Below are 13,795 nucleotides of genomic sequence, written 5' to 3'. Positions count from 1 at the left end.
ATCTGTTTGTATTCACAGCTAACATGTACACATGATCGACACAAGTAGGGTACTAGGCACGCCTGTATAGGAAACGTTCACACTGCTACTACCAAAAACCAATGCAGCAAAGAAAACTGTGTTATATATATCATGTCATATTGGAATAAACTGCCAGTACATCTTACTCAGATACCCAGTAAGATCAGTTTTAAAAAATAATTTGAAAAGAGCATTGAGAGAAAAAGAAATAGTTTACATTAAAGAAAAACACAGATACTGTAGTTTACACTGTAAAGATATGACTGTCTGATAGTTTAATCCATTTTATTGTATTTTCTGTGATCTGATACTTGTGTTTGTGTACTGTAATGCTATTTGGAATAATTTTTATATGTAGGAATATTGGAATATATTTTTAAATGTATGCTACTATAATGTTATGTATGTATGTACTGTTTTGTTGTGTGTGGACCCCAGGAAGACTAGTTGTTGCTGTGGTGATGACTAAAACGAGATAAAACAACTGCCGCTGATGAAGTTATCACCAAGCTTGTGAAGAGAGTGCAAGCTGAGGTGCAGAATATTCCCTTGCACCGTGAATATGACCTTGGCAGCTTCCAGCATGACAAGATCATACAAGCCACAAGTCCATTCCTTTTGAAGTTTGTCTCCTGTCTGGTATCAAAGGAAGGAAAAGTTACCAAACCATGGCATTGTCACCACCTACGATGAAGTAGCCAACTATTTGAATCAATGCATGAGGGCTTTTTCTGAAGTAGCAGCAGTTCAAGTGTGACCTCTATAGGTGTTCACGGGAACTGCACCCACCCACCCACAGGGGGGTGGCATTTAGGAGCACGTGCTCATAAATGGTCATGCTATTTTATGGCTGGAACGAAGCAGAACAGCACTGAGTCACCCAGGGGTCACCCAGAGGTCACAACGTGTATTTGTGTATGCGCACGACGTGCATGTGTGTATACTATTTATATGTCTATATTGGTGTTTAACTATAGTTGTGAGAACAGACTGTTGACAAACTAAACCCCCTTCAATGTGATAAGATTTTGGCCATGTCCTCACACCAGAAAAACACTGATTATTGGGTTATGGTTAGAATTAGAGTTAGGTTAAAGTTAGGGTTTGGCATATATACTGTATGATTGAATGGTACAATGTCCTCACAATCATGTAGTCAATCATATAGTAAAACAAGTCTGTGTGTGTGTGTGTGTGTGTGTGTGTGTGTGTGTGTGTGTGTGTGTGTGTGTGTGTGTGTGTGTGTGTGTGTGTGTGTGTGTGTGTGTTGGGGAACGGGGTGGTCACTGGTCACTCACTTTCTCCCCCTGTCTCTCCCTCTCTGTCTCACTCGCCCGCTCCTCGTCGTGCCCTGCTCCTCGTCGTGCCCTGCTCGTCGTGCCCTGCTCCTCGTCGTGCCCTGCTCCTCGTCGTGCCCTGCTCCTCGTCGTGCCCTGCTCCTCGTCGTGCCCACGCCATCTCTCATCCAGGCCGCTCCTATATCACGTATTATCGCATGAATGGCATTTCCCTTCTCCTCTCGCCTGTATCTTTTACCTCTCCATCATCTGAAGGATCATCTGCCAGCAGTGCATAATGCTATAATCGCATCCGTCCATCATCTGTCTATGTCTGATTCTCTCAGTCTCTCCCGAGGGCAGTATGTGGTTCTCAAACTACGGGGCGCGACCCAAATTGGGGTCGCGGCGGGTAGGTGACAGTGGGGTCGCGCATTAAAAATGTTTAATGTTCGGGCATTAAATATGCCTCGTTTTATAAATGTGTATTGATAACATAGTCCTGTAATTAACATTTTCTAATAAATATGCATGATCAAGTTCAACAACGTGTGCTTTTATTTTGATATTCCTTTTAATTCCACGTTGAAATTACGCGATATGTGGGGTCGTCCCCCAAAAAAAATTCCTAAATAAAATGGGGTCACGGTATGATAACGTTTGAGAACCCGTATAATAAGCCTATAGAAGCTGATTGCTGAGGACCTGCCAACAGGTGCCACATGAGAACGGAAACGTGTGTAACCCTTTCACCGCCACATGACAGCCGCTTAACCCTTTCACTGTGACAATACAGAAGGTTAGCCCTTTACTATCACACAACCGACGGCGATGCTCCATCATTAGCATCATTAGCTCAAAGGATTAACCTTAGGTTGTGTGGCAGTGAAAGGGTTAACCTTCTGTCGTGTGTGGCAGTGAAAGGGTTAACCTTATGTCGTGTGGCAGTGAAAGGGTTAACCTGCTGTCGTGTGGCAGTGAAAGGGTTAACCTCCTGTCGTGTGGCAGTGAAAGGGTTAACCTTCTGTCGTGTGGCAGTGAAAGGGTTAACCTTCTGTCGTGTGGCAGTGAAAGGGTTAACCTTCTGTCGTGTGGCAGTGAAAGGGTTAACCTTCTGTCGTGTGGCAGTGAAAGGGTTAAAGATGCCGCCTTGCTTCCTGGGCTATTTGCTAGAATAATTCCTATTAACCCTTTCACTGCCGCACTACCAAACGGTTAACCCTTTCACTGCGACAACAACACACAGAAGGTTAACCCTTTCACTGCTGCACGCGACAGCAGGTTAACCCTTTCACACTGCCACACTACAGAGGGTTATTAACCCTTTACTATCACACTACCAACGGTTATGTGATAGTAAAGGGTTAATAACCTTCTGTAGTGTGGCAGTGAAAGAAGGGTTAACCGGTTGGCATGTCACAACACGCACGGCTGGCAACATGGGGGCGCGGCGGTGAGATTGACTGGGGGGGGGGTCTCTCACAGCCTGTCAATGAACGGATCAGTGGCGAGGAGGGCATTATTAAAGAAACATCTATATTCTGAATTGCTCTTTTCAATCTTCATTCACACACATTCTGTCCTGACGCGGGGTCATTTATATTTTAGGGCCCCGGTGTTTTCTATAAACCTCACATTTAGTACATTGCATAATAATAACGGCCTCCCGATAGGGACACATTCCAATAGTCTATTACACTGTAAAAAATAAACGTTATTTCATGGGAAATTCGCTGTATTATTTTACAATTACTTTTGTTTTTCTACTTTAAATGTAAATGCCATAAAACAGTAAATTACCTTTTATCAAAATATTAACCATTAAATAAAGGTTGTAATCTGTAAATGTATTTGATTTTACTGTAATTTGACATTGATGCCAGACATTTACCATTTTCTTGCAGATTTTTTTCTTACACTAGTGTAGGCTACTTCGGTGGACTGATTCTAACGGTTTTATATAATATCGCCCAAAATATGTGACAGTTAGTTAGTTAACACGGCATGTGTGAATAGGCCTGTGACTTTTTTTTTTTTTTTTTTTTAAATAGTCTTGACTTTATTAACAAAGGCATCGCCTCCTTCTGGAGCTCCACGCCCATCATCCAGACTCTGTACTGCGCTGCGCTGCTCTCCAGACGCTCAGTGGGTCTATAGCGCGGCTCTGCATGGAGAGAGAGAGAGAGAGAGAGAGAGAGAGAGACTACTGGACCTGCTGCAGGTATATAACCTACTTTCCACTCGGATATATCACCTCCAACCAGGAGAACAACAGGACTATAGGAGAGAGAGAGAGAGAGAGAGACGGAGAGAGAGAGAGAGAGAGAGAGAGAGAGAGAGAGAGAGAGAGAGAGAGAGAGAGAGAGAGAGAGAGAGGCGAGCAGAGAGAGAGAGGGAGAGAGAAAGAGAGAGACGGAGGGAGAGAGAGACGGAGGGAGAGAGAGAGAGAGAGAGAGAGAGAGAGAGAGAGAGAGAGAGAGAGAGAGAGAGAGAGAGAGAGAGAGAGAGAGAGAGAGAGAGAGAGAGAGAGAGGTTCTTTTTATTAACCGGACCAAACACGGTTCCCTTCCCAGACTATACCGACTCCGCGCGTTATTATAGGCGTCATCATTGCCGTATCTCTCACTCTCTCACTCTCTCTGGATCTGCTGCACTTGGACCTGGACTATATACGAAACCCGTCTCGTTGTTGTAGCCCATCATAAGGTCCACTCCGTTCTGTGTGTTTGGAGAGAGAGAGAGAGAATAATGAACTGAGGTCGCCGCCGTGCAGCTTCGCTTTGCAGCATCTCGTCAGAGTATTGTTCAGAGGAGGAGGAAGAGGAGGAGGAGGAGGAGGAGGAGGACGCTGCAACATGCAGTGAGAGAATCCCGTCATCAGATGTTTCTTCATCACAGCAGACAGTGAAGGAGGGGGGGGGATCCCCGGTTACCGTCACACGCACAGTGCGCACTCCCGGTTTGGATTGTTCTTCTCCCGTCGTGTTGGAACTTCTGCTCCCGTCGGACTAAGGGAGGATCATGGGGAAGGAGCAGGAGCTGCTGGAAGCCGCCCGGACGGGTAACGTCGCGGTGGTGGGGAAGCTGCTGAGTGGGAAGAAGGGGATATTGGGGTCAGGCTCCGGCTCCATACCTTTACCCAACCTGCTGAGGTAAGGAGGGGAGGGGGGCTGTAACAAGCTGCACGTCAACACGCCTGCTGCTGTCATGCTCTCCCCACACACACACACACACACACACACACACACACACACACACACACACACACACACACTTACACTCACGCACACACACACACACACACACACACACACACACACACACACACACTACACACACACTTACACACACACACACACACACACACACATACACACACGCACGCACGCACACACACACACACACACACACACACACACACACACACACACCGCTGCAAGGCTGCAACACCCAAGTCCTGTGCCTGCTGTGGAGAAGAGGGGACGAGATCAAATACAGATGCTATTAGAGGGTTATTATTATTACGCAAAGTCAAAACTTGTATTAAAAGAATAGCACTTTATAATTTAAGGCCAAATATGGTCCCTGCAGGGGTGCACAACCCAAAAGGTAGGATTTATGTTTGGTTATTATAAGTAAGCTGGGGGGGGGGGGGGGGGGGGCGTTCTCTGCATATTGTCTGCATAAAGGAAACAGACTTCAGCTTGGTGCTATTGGAACACAAGACCGGACTGAATGATAATAGGCCACCTGTAAAAGAGTCCGTTGGCCAATGTGGGCCTCATATACATAAAAGTCTCGGCTGAATATACGTTTGTTTAAAACTTGTTCAAAATGCCCATAAAAAAACATAATCACTCTGAAACCCTATTTAATCGACTTATTATGTGTGACGTGGAGCTGTATCAACATTAACAGCCCGATAAGGTATGAATGAATGAATGAAAACTTTATTTAACAGATTGCAGAATGGGTACAATACAGTACGGCTCAATACACCAGGGTCCCCCATTTTCAATTCATAGTGACATTTATGACATACACAACATACATGACATTTATGGCATAGGGACACGTTGGCCTTTTTGGGAGGGCAAGGTGACACACCTGTAGCCAACTCGTCCGGCCTAATTAACTCATTCAGCGCCAATCACAAGTATAGTCGGGTTAACTCGCCATCGCTTGAGCGCCAATCACGAGTATAGTCGGGTTAACTCGCCATCGCTTGAGCGCCAATCACGAGTATAGTCGGCTACGAGGGCCATTTCATGTATGCACGAGGAAGGACAATAATGATGATCTAGCATTGATTTCAGGAAGATTCGATAATCAGCCGAAAAATTACAACGTGTTTTGTGTATTCCACTAAAGGGCTATTATCGCGTCTTTCTCTGGAATTACTAGAAATCACCAAAACTATACTCGTATTCAAAATGGTATAAAACGGAAATGTACCGATTAAAAAACAATCCGTTTTGTACATGTTGACTGCGAGCAACTCACTGATAATCGACGAGTGTATTAGACCCATAGCCATAATTTAAGATATATTTTAAGCACTCGCAAATCTCCCAGTCCTCCCATTGATTAAAGCGGTGGCGCTCTAGCGCCCTCTCACGCACTTAAGCATGGCGGTCAATGAGTTAATTAATTGGTTTAATTGACATCACCTGCGGCCGAGTTCACGACACGGAGGCTGAAAGGTAATGGTTGGTTGGTAGGAATAGCTTTTGCAACTGACAACTTGAAGGAGCACACACAAGCCTCGTTTTCTCTTCAAACCAGGCCCACAGAAACGTAAAATTATCTGCGAGCTAGCAAGAACAACAACAGGCAACTACTATAGGTCCAGGTCCCCCCCCCCCACATTTCTTTCCTCCTCGGTGATGAGGGTGTGTGAGGCTGAACCAGGTGATTAGAGGATCAAAGGCGGGAGGGGTATACCGCCTCGGGCCCGTTGAGGGTCACGCAGTGGGCGGGGGAGAACCAGACACTCACCCGGGGAAGGAAAGAGCTGCTGGAGATAATAATTTATTATCCTTTATTTATCCAGGAATGTCCCATTGAGATACAAGATCTCTTCTTCCAGGGAGTCCTGACCAACACGGCACACAACAAGTTTCAACATAAAACAGGGCATTAACATACAATTCAAATATAAATACAGAAGGTAATTTGTGCAGTGGCAAGGAGCATAATCACATCAACAATAGCATCAGGTAAAACAGGTACATAAAGGGCCAATCGTAGCATACCTTTAAAAGCATTCACAGTAGGAAGTGCCTGTAGACAAAGTTTTACTTGCAACGTATTCCATAAAAAGGGAGCATAGTGGGAGAATGCAGCTTTACCAAGCTCTGACTGCATCAAAGGAACATTTAAAAGCATCCCATTTGCTGCTCGTCTGGTATTAAAAAAGCAAGTATAAAAGGACAGAAGTCTGGAGATATATAAGGGCAGCTTACCTAGCAATGACTTAAGGATAAAAATCAACATGTGTGATTGTCTTCTTTGGTACAGAGAGGACCATCCTAATGACTGATACAAAGTGCAGTGGTGGGTGCGAGAGCCTGCACCTGTTACAAAACGTATGGCAGTATGGTACGCAGAATCCAGCTTTTTAAGCAGGGAGGAAGGAGCATGCATATAGATTACATCGCCATAGTCTAATACAGGCAGAAAGGAACTCTGCACAATTCTCTTCCTGGCTTCAGACGGGAAACATTTCTTTAACCGGAAGAAAAAGCCCAGTTTAGGTCTAAGTTTTCTCAGTAGGTTCCCAATATGAACATCAAAGGCCATCTTTTCATCAATCCATATGCCCAGATATTTATAGGATGCTACTTTGTCAAGGCATGTCCCTTCCAGTGTCAGAATCGGAGGGACAGCTGTATTAGCTTGAGAGCGAGAGAAAGTAATAATAATAATAATAATAATAATAATAATATATTTAATTTGTAATGCGCTTTGTAATTGTGGAGCAAATCTCAAAGCGCTACATTTTAAAAGAACATAAAAACTAATAGTAATATAAAGGAAGAAAGAATAAAAAAAGTAGGCAAGACTAAAGCTAGCCAGGAGTCAGAAGAACGCTAAAACTAGTAGCAGAGTAAGAGAAACATAGAATAAATAAAACTGGTAAAAGAACATAAAATGTGTGGAGCTAAACATTTGATAAAAATCAACAGAAGGCTCTATTAAAAAGATGAGTTTTGATTTTGAGGCCCTTCTTGAAAGCATCCACAGTCTGTGGTGCTCTCAGGTGGTCAGGGGGAGCGTTCCAGAGACGACGCACAGAGAGACGGCAGAACCCGCAGTGAGTCAGATCAACGAACGGTGCACGTAGAGAGGAAGAAGGGATGGATGGGGGGAGGGGGAGGGAGGAGGAGGGGGGGGGGGCGTGGGAAAGACGTGCCACTGCCTGCCTGCTTGGCCGGTGTGTTACTGGCTAGTAGCGATGCATGCGTAAGCACGTTTAATAACAAACAAGCGAACCCGTCATTTATTTTATGGCATGGGCATATTATTACATGACGTTTCAAATGCCCATATGCCATTAAGTCTATATACCCTTTTGTTTAATTCATGCTGCTTTTATTAGCGCCTCTAATTTAATTTGATCGCATTATCAAATAGCTGTGGGCTTATTATGGGTCAAAGAAAGCAACGGCCCATGAAGGATGTCTGTCTCAGTGCGTGTGGACCACACACTGTCCATCTGGTGTGTGTGTGTGTGTGTGTGTGTGTGTGTGTGTGTGTGTGTGTGTGTGTGTGTGTGTGTGTGTGTGCACGTGTTTAAGTGGCCAAGTCAATACTACACAATGTCCCTAATGATAAGGTACTTGGTACTTCCACTGGTGAGGCAGTGGGCAGGTCACAGCCCAGTGTGTGTGTTGACTAATGTTATGGGAATATTATGGTCTCTGGGAATTGATGCCTAGTTTCCAGTTAGGCCTCCGAGTCATTCATAGCATACCAGAGTCTGAGAGTCATGAGGCCCTTTTCGCAGGAATCACATTAACTGCAGAGGGGGACGTGGACACACACACACACGCACGCACACACACACACACACACACACACACACACACACACACACGCACGCACACACACACACACACACACACACACGCACGCACGCACGCACGCACACACACACACACACACACTGCTGTGCGTTGTTGGTACAGGACATTTGGCACACATACACACACATACACACACGCGCACACAGTAGAAAATCAATACCGATGATCTCATTGCACTTTAATGGGTCATATTTCCTCGTTGATGTCCTATTGTCCTATATTCTATCACTTGGTGAGTGTGTGTGAGTGAGTGAGTGAGTGAGTGAGTGAGTGAGTGAGTGAGTGAGTGAGTGAGTGAGTGAGTGAGTGAGTATGAGTGTGTGTGCAATGCGTTCATCTGTGCACAGTACACACACATTGTGAACCTCTTTTGAGCTTCGTGTATACTTGGTAATAACGGTAACGAAGATAGATTTATGACCATGCCATGTTATCATACAGTTAATACTGATTACTTAAGAGGGCAGGGTGAGGACAGGCGCTTCAGTCGTGTCTGTCCACAGCCATTATGATGTCAGTGACGATAATGACTGAAAGCTGACGTGTTGATAAAGAATGACTCAGGACATGCGGGGCGATGTCTAGTCGCTGGGTGGTTTCTCTCTCCCCTCTCTCTTATCCTTCTCTCTCTTCCCCCTCTCTCTTCCCTCTCTCTCTCTCACCCCTCTCTCTCTTCCCTCTCTCTCTTCCCTCTCTCTCTCATCCCTCTCTCTCTTCCCTCTCTCTCTTCCCTCTTTCTCACTCTTCCCTCTCTCTCTTCCCTCTCACACTTCCCTCTCTCTCTTCACTCTCACACTCCCTCTCTCTTCCCTTTCTCTCTCCCTCTTCCCCCTTTCACTATCTCCCCTCTCTCTTCCCCTCTCTCTTTCTCTCTCCCCCCCTCTTTTCCCTCTCTCTCTCTTCACTCTCTCACGCTCCCTCTCTCTCTTCCCCCTTTCACTCGCTTCACTCTCTCTATCTCCGCCTCTCTCTCTTCCTTCTCTCTTCCCTTTCTCTCTCTCTCTCACTCTTTCCCCCTCTCACTCTCTCTCACGCTCCCCCTCTCCCTCTATCTCACACACACACACTCTCTTTGTCATTCTTCCCCTCTCACTCTGTCACTCTCTCTCTCTGTCACTCTCTTTCATGCTAGTTATTTTTCAAGTGTACACTGTAATTTAGAGGGACACACACACACACAGATAGAGGGACACGCACACACACATACACAGATAGAGGGACACACGCACACACAGATAGAGGGATACATACACACAGATAGAGACACACACACACACACACACACACACACACACACACACACACACACACACACACACACACACACACACACACACACACACATTCTCTTGTTTTAATTATAGCACTTGGAGACAGAGGCAGGCTCCACAGTGTTTATCTTCTGATGTGTTCCAGTGCTTGTATTAGACCCTTGGAGCAGCTTAAAACGGTGGGGCCATGTGTGTGTGCGTGTGTCCCTCTATCTCTGTGTGTGTGTCTCTATCTGTGTGTGTGTCTCTATCTGTGTGTGTGTGTGTGTGTGTGTCCCTCTGTGTGTGTGCATGTGTCCCTCTATCTGTGTGTGTGTGTCTCTATCTGTGTGTGTGTGTCCCTCTATCTGTGTGTGCGTGTGTCCCTCTATCTGTGTGTGCGTGTGTCCCTCTATCTGTGTGTGTCCCTCTATCTGTGTGTGTGTGTGTCCCTCTATCTGTGTGTGTGTCCCTCTATCTGTGTGTGTGTCCCTCTATCTGTGTGTGTCCCTCTATCTGTGTGTGTGTGTGTCCCTCTATCTGTGTGTGTGTCCCTCTATCTGTGTGTGTGTCCCTCTATCTGTGTGTGTCCCTCTATCTGTGTGTGTGTCCCTCTATCTGTGTGTGTCCCTCTATCTGTGTGTGTGTCCCTCTATCTATGTGTCCCTCTATCTGTGTGTGTGTCCCTCTATCTGTGTGTGTGTGTCCCTCTATCTGTGTGTGTGCATGTGTCCCTCTATCTGTGTGTGTGTCCCTCTATCTGTGTGTGTGTGTCCCTCTATCTGTGTGTGTGTCCCTCTATCTGTGTGTGTGTGTGTGTCCCTCTATCTGTGTGTGTGTGTCCCTCTATCTGTGTGTGTGTGTCCTCTATCTGTGTGTGTGTGTCCCTCTATCTGTGTGTGTGTGTGTCCCTCTATCTGTGTGTCCCTCTATCTGTGTGTGTGTGCATGTGTCCCTCTATCTGTGTGTGTGTGTGTCCCTCTATCTCTGTGTGTGTGCATGTGTCCCTCTATCTGTGTGTGTGTGTGTCCCTCTATCTGTGTGTGTGTGTCCCTCTATCTGTGTGTCCCTCTATCTGTGTGTGTGTCCCTCTATCTGTGTGTGTCTGTCCCTCTATCTGTGTGTGTGTGTGCATGTGTCCCTCTATCTGTGTGTGTGTGTGTCCCTCTATCTGTGTGTGTGTGCATGTGTCCCTCTATCTGTGTGTGTGTGTGTCCTTCTATCTGTGTGTGTGTGTGTGTCCCTCTATCTGTGTGTGTGTGTGTCCCTCTATCTGTGTGTGTGTGTCCCTCTATCTGTGTGTGTGTGTGTGTGTGTGTGTGTGTGTCCCTCTATCTGTGTGTGTGTGTGTGTGTGTCCCTCTATCTGTGTGTGTGTGTGTGTGTGTGTGTCCCTCTATCTGTGTGTGTGTGTGTGTGTCCCTCTATCTGTGTGTGTTTTATGGCTCATTCGGATCTAATCAGACAATGTTGGGGGGGGGGGGGGACTAGAGCAACTACCCCCATTCAAAAGGGTAGTTGCTTCTTTTGAACGGGGTAGTTGCTTTGGGCTTCAGCAGTTGTTACCACATGGGGTTGCTAAAAAAACGGAGTAGCGTTAACCTTCGCCGGACGCAAGCCCTCCCCACGCTGTGGTGGGCCAATCGATCACAGCAGAAGATGAGAGATGAGGGGGGGATAGAAGAGAAGGGAGAGAGAAAGGAGGGAAGAGAAGGGAGACAGAGAGGAGAGAAGGGAGAGAGAGAGAGAGAGAGAGAGAGAGAGAGAGAGAGAGAGAGAGAGAGAGAGAACGGAGAGAGAGAGAGAACCATAAAATAGAGTGTTTATTTGTTCTGGAGTTGTTACAGAACCACAACACGTAGAACTGCCTTCCTCCAGAACACTCCTGCTGACCACTGGACACTGCTGACCACTGGACACTGCTGACCACTGGACACTCTGCTCGGCAAGTCTGTGTGTGTGTGTGTGTGTGTGTGTCTGTGTGTGTGTATGCGTGTGTGTATGCACATGTGTGTAATGTACACAGTATTGTCCAGTGTTTCCCCTAGGAAACACTGGATGCAATCCAATCTTTGTGGATCTATTAGAATTTTGTCTGGATGGGCGGGGCGTCCCGTTGGCGTCCCAAGGCAATGGTAGGGGAAACACTGTTGTCTGTCTGTGTGTGTGTGTGTGTGTCTGTCTGTGTGGTTGTGTGTGGCGTGTGTGGTTGTGTGTGTGGTTGTGTCTGTCTGTGTGTGTGTGTGTGTCTGTCTGTGTGGTTGTGTCTGTCTGTGTGGTTGTGTGTGGCATGTGTGGTTGTGTGTGGCGTGTGTGGTTGTGTGTGGCGTGTGTGGTTCTGTGTGGCGTGTGTGGTTCTGTGTGGCATGTGTGGTTCTGTGTGGCGTGTGTGACATAACCACTGGCACAGCGGGGCCACCAAAAAAACATACTTTTTACTCCTTACATTTAAAATGCAGACCTACAAAGTACAAAGTACAAATCTCGCAGGTCCAACAATTTTAATTAGTATATTTGTTTCTCTGGCCGAACTAACGTTAATGTTATTAATCCTGCGGCCGCACTTTATTAAAAACAGCCAATCAAATCCCCATCAATGGAAAATGAACCCGCCCATACCCATGCTGATTGGTCCTTGTGCAAGACTAGAAAACGGGGATCTTTGATTAAACACCTGCTATGAGTTTTTACTTTTACTTTTTAGTACCCTTTATCTGCCGGAGCTTATATCCATCCTTGTAGCCTCTCTGCCAGCACTATTTGTCTATGGAGATGTTCACCTTCTTTGCAGGGCTATAACTTTTTAAATTGTATTGCTAAATTGACATTACTATGGCCCATTCAACATCAATTATCTATCGTTCAGGATGTAGGAACGTTTTACTTTTTCATTCACACATTCATACTAAAATACCGTCCAGAGTATAAATATGTTTTTATCGTTTTCTGCTGTATTTCATAGAACGTGAGATATAGCCATAAATGCATATATTAGATGATCAAATGCAGTTTGATACCGATCAACGTTATATAAAAAATGTCACATGTACATGATCCTAAACGTCATGACTCCTTAGCAAATGATCTCAATTCCTTCTATGCGGGGTTTGAGGCTGTGAATAACAACACCAGCCTACAAACCACGGCAATGGGGGGGGGGGGGGGGGGTCTGCTGATGGAGACTCAGTGTTCAGGGTAACAGAGCATGAGGTGAGGCGGACCTTTAAAAAAGTGAATATCAGGAAGGCAGCAGGACCGGACGGCATCCCCGGCCGCGTCCTAAAAGTCTGTGCCGACCAACTGGCCCCGGTATTCACTGACATCTTCAACCTGTCCTTGGAACAGGCTGTCATCCCCACCTGTCTGAAGAAGTCCACCATCATCCCTGTACCCAAAAAATCTACGCCCGCTTGCCTCAACGACTACCGCCCTGTAGCCCTCACCTCCATAGCCATGAAGTGCTTTGAGAAGCTAGTGAAGGGCTACATCTGTTCCTCCCTCCCCATCAACCTGGACCCCCTGCAATTTGCATATCGCCCCAACAGGTCCACGGAGGACGCCATAGCCCATGTGCTGCACACAGCAGCATCACACCTGGACAAGAGGCAGGGGAACTATGTGAGAATGCTGTTCATTGACTACAGCTCAGCATTCAATACCATAGTCCCCTCCAAACTCATAGCCAAGCTCAGGGACCTGGGCTTGAACTACGACCTCTGCCAGTGGGTCTTGGACTTCCTGACGGGCAGACCCCAGGTGGTAAGAGCAGGCAACTGCACCTCCTCATCCATCACGCTCAACATAGGGGCCCCCCAGGGCTGTGTTCTGAGCCCCCTCCTCTACTCCCTGTACACACATGACTGCGTGGCACAGCGGAACAACAAACAACACAATCACCAAATTTGCTGATGACACAGTAGTGGTGGGCCTGATCTCTGCCAACGACGAGAGGGCCTACCTGGAAGAGGTAGAGAATCTGTCACAGTGGTGTCAGGAGAACTGCCTCTCCCTGAACGTCAGCAAAACAAAAGAGATGATTGTGGACTTCAGGAGGTCGGGGGGTCAAGGACTACAGCCCCCTCAGCATCGACGGGGCACTGGTTGAGAGAGTGAACAGTTTCAAGTACCTCGGAGCCCACATATCCGAGGACTTGACATGG

General features: G+C 46.5%; 1 protein-coding gene across 1 annotated transcript in view; it reads left to right on the top strand.

The window, feature by feature from the left end:
- The first annotated feature begins 3,794 nt into the window (after positions 1–3,794).
- The window catches only part of anks1b (ankyrin repeat and sterile alpha motif domain containing 1B), a 541,227-nt gene continuing 531,226 nt past the window's right edge, over positions 3,795–13,795 (top strand). Inside the window, 1 exon segment of the mRNA XM_084331050.1 lies at positions 3,795–4,450. Coding sequence (XP_084187176.1) covers positions 4,320–4,450 — 131 coding nt within the window. The 5' untranslated portion in view covers positions 3,795–4,319.

The sequence above is a fragment of the Notolepis coatsorum genome (assembly GCF_963971535.1).
Source record: "Notolepis coatsorum genome assembly, chromosome: 15".
In the NCBI taxonomy this organism is placed as follows: domain Eukaryota; kingdom Metazoa; phylum Chordata; class Actinopteri; order Aulopiformes; family Paralepididae; genus Notolepis; species Notolepis coatsorum.
The sequence above is the reverse complement of the archived record's forward strand: the minus strand, read 5'-3'. Positions and strand labels throughout refer to the sequence as shown.